The sequence below is a fragment of the Bison bison genome, unplaced genomic scaffold (genome assembly GCF_000754665.1).
Source record: "Bison bison bison isolate TAMUID 2011002044 unplaced genomic scaffold, Bison_UMD1.0 scf7180017849247, whole genome shotgun sequence".
Classification (NCBI taxonomy): domain Eukaryota; kingdom Metazoa; phylum Chordata; class Mammalia; order Artiodactyla; family Bovidae; genus Bison; species Bison bison.
Genome location: NW_011479820.1, coordinates 27,958 through 32,772, shown reverse-complemented (window position 1 = coordinate 32,772; position 4,815 = coordinate 27,958). Strand labels below are relative to the sequence as shown.

At 63.9% G+C, this 4,815-nt stretch overlaps 1 protein-coding gene across 2 annotated transcripts; it reads left to right on the top strand.

Annotated features, from left to right (window-relative positions):
* Positions 1 to 34: 34 nt before the first annotated feature.
* On the top strand, positions 35 to 1,951 carry LYNX1 (Ly6/neurotoxin 1). 2 transcript variants are annotated; one of them, XM_010846799.1, is made up of 4 exons: positions 35 to 121; positions 862 to 1,063; positions 1,255 to 1,356; positions 1,563 to 1,951. In XM_010846799.1, the coding sequence occupies exons 2-4, from the start codon at positions 1,012 to 1,014 to the stop codon at positions 1,757 to 1,759; spliced, it is 351 nt and encodes a 116-aa protein (XP_010845101.1). In that variant the 5' UTR covers positions 35 to 121; positions 862 to 1,011; the 3' UTR covers positions 1,760 to 1,951. The 2 variants fall into 2 exon arrangements, with proteins under 2 accessions (XP_010845101.1, XP_010845110.1); XM_010846808.1 differs by lacking the exon at positions 35 to 121 and adding an exon at positions 133 to 318.
* The last annotated feature ends 2,864 nt before the right edge of the window (positions 1,952 to 4,815 follow it).

Below are 4,815 nucleotides of genomic sequence, written 5' to 3'. Positions count from 1 at the left end.
GCAGTCTCGGGGGCGGGGCTCCCCTGGAGAGGGCGGGGAAGAGCTGGCCCTGCGGGCCCGGCCTTACTCAGACCTTCGGTACCCCGAGGGGGACGCCCTGAAAATGGGTCATGGAAAACGGGTTTGTTGTTCTCTGGAAGGGGAGAGTCTGATTTAGCCCCCCTTGGCGCAGAGGCGGGGCTGGACTGTCTCCGCGCAGGGAGGGAAGTTGTCGGTTTCGCCCAGAGCCTGTCTGGAGAGGGGGCATCTCCGCTCCAGACAGCGGATCCGGCTGGGAAGTTCTTGTCCTGCCAAGGGCCCCCCTGCAGTCCTTTCAGAGTGCGTCCCCTGCAGACTGGACAGAGCTGCAGCCCACCAATGCCGCGAGCCCCGCGGTGGCGGAGGGCTCCGGAGGCCTCCCAGGAGAGGGGCCCCTGCTGAGCCCTCAAAGTCCGTGCAAGGACACACCAGAGGCACAGGGGAGGAGAGCAGTGAGGCTAGACCTGCTCCCGGGCCCAAGGGCGCCCTTGTACTCAGGGTCCTGGGTTGGGGAGGGCTGGGTGCCAGCTCCCTAGGGCCCCTGCCCCAACCATCCCTAGGGAGGGTGTGGGTTCTGGCCTAGCATTCAAGCTTTCTCCTCCAGCCTTCACCTGGCACCCCACCCTAGCTGTGGCACTGCCTCATCTGGTGTGCACGGGTCTTGGCCTTTTGCAGGCACTGGTGTCTCTCATTGAAGCATCCCACCCTGCTTCCTTCTCATCTCATTTGTGTCTCCTTCTCCAGGAAGCCTTCCAGGCTGAACTGGGTGGCCCCTCTGCCCAAGCCCCCTGTGGGTGCCTCAGGCCCTGCTATGACCTCCCGTCCTTGCTCCCTTCTCTGCAGGAATACAGCGCCTCCAGTTGACCAGGAGCTCCAGGGGGGCAGGGGGTTGTCCCACCCTCTCTGTGCCCTGCCCCAGCCCTGGCCTGAGTTGAATCAAGGACCAACCGCTCTCCACATCCCTGCTCTCACTCTGCCCTCTAGCCCCCGGCCATGACGCCCCTGCTCGCCCTGTTCCTCGTGGCCCTGGTGGGCCTCCCTGTGGGTAAGATGGATGGAGAACATAGGGATGGACAGACCCACCTTTGGGGTCAGCCAGGCTGAGCTGGGGGGATGGTGGCAGAAATCCCAGTGACCACCTCTCCTTCCAGTTCTTCCTGGGGAAGGTGATGGGACCTGGGGGCTGATCTCCCTGTTCTCTGACCCCCTCTCCCTGCGGCCCCTCCCCGGCCGCAGCTCAGGCTCTGGACTGCCATGTGTGCGCCTACAATGGGGAGAACTGCTTCAACCCCATGCGCTGCCCGGCCATGGTCTCCTACTGCATGACGACGCGCACTTGTGAGTTCCTGGGATGCTGCCCCAGCTCTCTCTGGGGAGCACCGGGGCGGGGCAGAGGGTAGAATGGGGGAGGCTGAAGAGGGAGGCTCCCACCTGCTCCAGGATCCTTTCTGGGAGCCCCAGGCAGAGGGGATCCTGGCCTAATGGCCCTGCATGCTTGGGTTGGCCCCTCTCAGGGTCCTGGCCTGCCTTCCCCCCCTCTGCAGACTACACCCCGACCAGGATGAAGGTGAGCAAGTCCTGTGTGCCCAGCTGCTTTGAGACTGTGTACGACGGCTACTCCAAGCACGCATCCACTACTTCCTGCTGCCAGTATGACCTCTGTAATGGTGCTGGCTTTGCCACCCCCGCGACCCTGGCTCTGGCCCTTATACTCCTGGCCACCCTCTGGGGTCTGTTCTAAAGCCAGGGAGGGCAAAGCCCTGAGCAGCATAGCCCCACCCTCTCCTCCTGCACCCCTCACCTACCCTCTGCCCTCCCCGGACCCCCCAGCCACACCCAGGACTGTCTGCAAGAGGACTGGACCTCCCCCAGCCACCCTGAGGTCTGCTTCCCGTTTGTGATCTGGTTTCCTAAAGGCTGATGTGGGACTACACCTCCCAAGGCTTCTGGCTTTGACGAGGCAGATAAGCCTCTCCTCATCCAAGGATTGGAACATGGGCACAGTGTGCTGTTGGCCCAGGAACACTGATTTGAAGGGGCCCTTTGGCCCCTCTGCCTTGTAGGTGTGCTGGAGGGGGAGGGACGATCGGGGCCCCGGGGGTGGGGGCCGGTTTCAGGAAGTAGGCTCTCCGGGGCTCCAGGAGGGCTGCCTGGGGCGGAGGGGGCTGGAGGGCAGAGGGAGGCAGGCCTGGGCCCCTGGGCTGTGGCAGGGGAGGGACTAGCTCAGCCTGAAGAGGCCCCTGAGGGCCCTCCGGATCCGGCGCTGGGCCCCTGCGCAGGACTTGGGTCTGGATAGATCAGGCTATATTTGGTGGAGCTTGACAGCTGATCCCGGGGCTATTTTTGGGCCGGCCAGGAGGGAAGGGTGCTGAGCCGCAGCCATCCGAAGCCTGGCCTCCTGCCTTAAGCAGGCTTGGCGGAGGGTGCCCTTTTACGGAGTGAACTCTTGCCGGGTGCCCGAAAGGATTCACCCAACCCCGTCGGACACGGACACGCGGGGGCGGGAGTGACGCCCTCTCCGGACGGTCTGGCCGCACTGGGCGGGCTGGGCCAGCCGGAGAGGAGGGGAAGGCGGATTTCGGGAGGCCGGAGAGGCAGAGGACGGACGGAGGGATCACAGCAGAAGGATCGGGCCGTGCTCCCTCTGCGCGCAGCGGGCGTTCCCTCGCCCCTGGCCGTGGGCGATCGCAACAGGGTCCTGACTGAAGGGGAGCGTGGCGCGCCGGCCTCAGGCCCTAAGGCCACGCCAGCTGTCCCGGGGGTTTCGCGGCCCCTCGACTCTGACCCTGCCCGCGGGGAGGCGAGAGCTCTGCACCGGCTGGAGCGCTCCTGCCTCATCCCTAGGAGCAGCTCTCAGCTGCCCCCAAATCACGCTGGGCCTCGAGACCCCCAGGGGCCCAGGAAGACAGTCGCATCCGACTCTTTACGACCCCACAGACTGTAGCCCCCCAGGCTCCTCTGTCCTTGGGATTCTCCAGACCAAGAATACTGGAGTGGATTGCCATGTCCTTCTCCAGGAGATCCTCCTGACCCAGGGATGGAACCTGGGTCTCCCACATTGCAGGCAGACTCTTTACCTTTTGAGCTACCAGGAAAGCCCAGGGACCCAAGAAAGCTTATCATTTAAAGGGTACCCACCCACCCAGGTGAGCCCCACCCCTCCAGGTTGCGGAAGCCCGGGTCTGTCTGCTGAGGGGCCAAGGGGCAGGAGCGCCTTCCAGCCGGCACAGCCCACACCCCACAACCCGTGGGGGTTGTCCCTGGAACTCAGAAGCTTTGGCCGCTAAGCGTGGCCCCTGTCAGGGGGACTTGTGCTGGAAATTCTTTCCTGAAAGCTTCCCTCTGAGACCCCCAGACGTCAGGGACCTGGACGCTCTGGGGAAGCCGAGGCAGGAAGTCCTTAGCTGGGGCTGGGTTGGACTTCGCAGAGGGCCATGAAGCAGAAGGACCGCACCCGAAGGAGTGCTCAGCCCAGGGAGCGACCGGATGTCCCGCCCAATCTTTGTGAGCCCCTCCCTGGAGGAGGCTCGGAGGAAGCCTGACCACCCCACCCCCAGCTCCTCTTCCCACAGCCCCCCAGGAGTGGGCCACTTCAGGGAGGAGACCAAACCCCCCGCTGCACGTGCAGGCTAATAGCAGGGGCAGCCGCGGGCAGACCACTCTGCTGACTCAGCATGAGAGGCCTGGGAAGCTGGGTCACTGACAGCTTGTGCAAGCGCTTTGTCCCGGGTCTAGTGGCTCCTCGGCCAGACCGGTCATCCCTCCCCCGGCCCAGTCCCAGCGAGGATGGAGTGGAGCCCTGCCTCCAGTGGCAGCTGAGAGTGCTGTGTTGGGGGCCGGAGGGAGCATCTTACTTCTGCCTCCTGCATCCATCTGTCCACGCTGACCCGGGCCCCTGCCAACGCCCATGGCACTGCCGCAGTGCCAGGGGCCAGTCTGCCCACACCACCTGCACAGATGGTTCTGCCTGGCTGGGGGAGAAACCCAGCACAGGCTGCGGGAAGATGTTCCCCTCCTGCCCAGGCCCGGCCCCCTGGTGGGAAGTGTGTGGCTTTGCAAAGGCAGGAGCACCAGCAGAGCCTTGGACACCAAACAGGTGAACTTGCCGGGACTGACTGTCCAGAAGGTTAGTAACTAACAGCTGCCAGTTTCCCTGCAGTTGTGGCTCTAAGCACTCCAGCACAGCCCTACGTGTAGGAGCCGTCAACCGCCCCTTTCACAGATAGGTAGACTGAGACAGAGAGATGAAGTGGCTGCCCAAGGCGGGCTGGACTTCTTGCCCTGCTCCACCACACCCCCAACCCAACCCCACCGCACCCCGCCCCACCGTGCAGTTGCTTCTCCCATCAGCTGGGAGAGAAAGGGGAAGCTGGGAAGGTGGGTTAATAAGTTTAAGAGGACTTTAGCATGTAAAGTAATTATAACAGCTTCAGGTCAGGAAAGCTTAGAAGAAAAACTTTGGAGCTAGGTGTGAGAAGCCATAAATGCCGCAGTCAAGGGGTTCAGCCCGGTGTGTGGGCGCTGGACCAGGGTGGAAAGCAAAGAGGAGGGCAGAGGGGCGCCCAGCGCCGCAGGCTTGTCTGGGCCAGACCCCTTCCCCACCTGTGTCAGGGCCGTGGGGCCCCAACAGAAACGAGAGCCTCGCAGGGCGGGCGGTGGGCGAGCTCATCCTTGCAGCTCTTGGCGGCATCTCAAGTCCGGAAGCAGCCTGTGCGTCACAGTAGCGGTTGCCTGAGCAGGTGAGGCCCTCTGTGGACCGCCCTCCCTGGGCTCCTGCGCCATCCGTCTGTCTAGAGT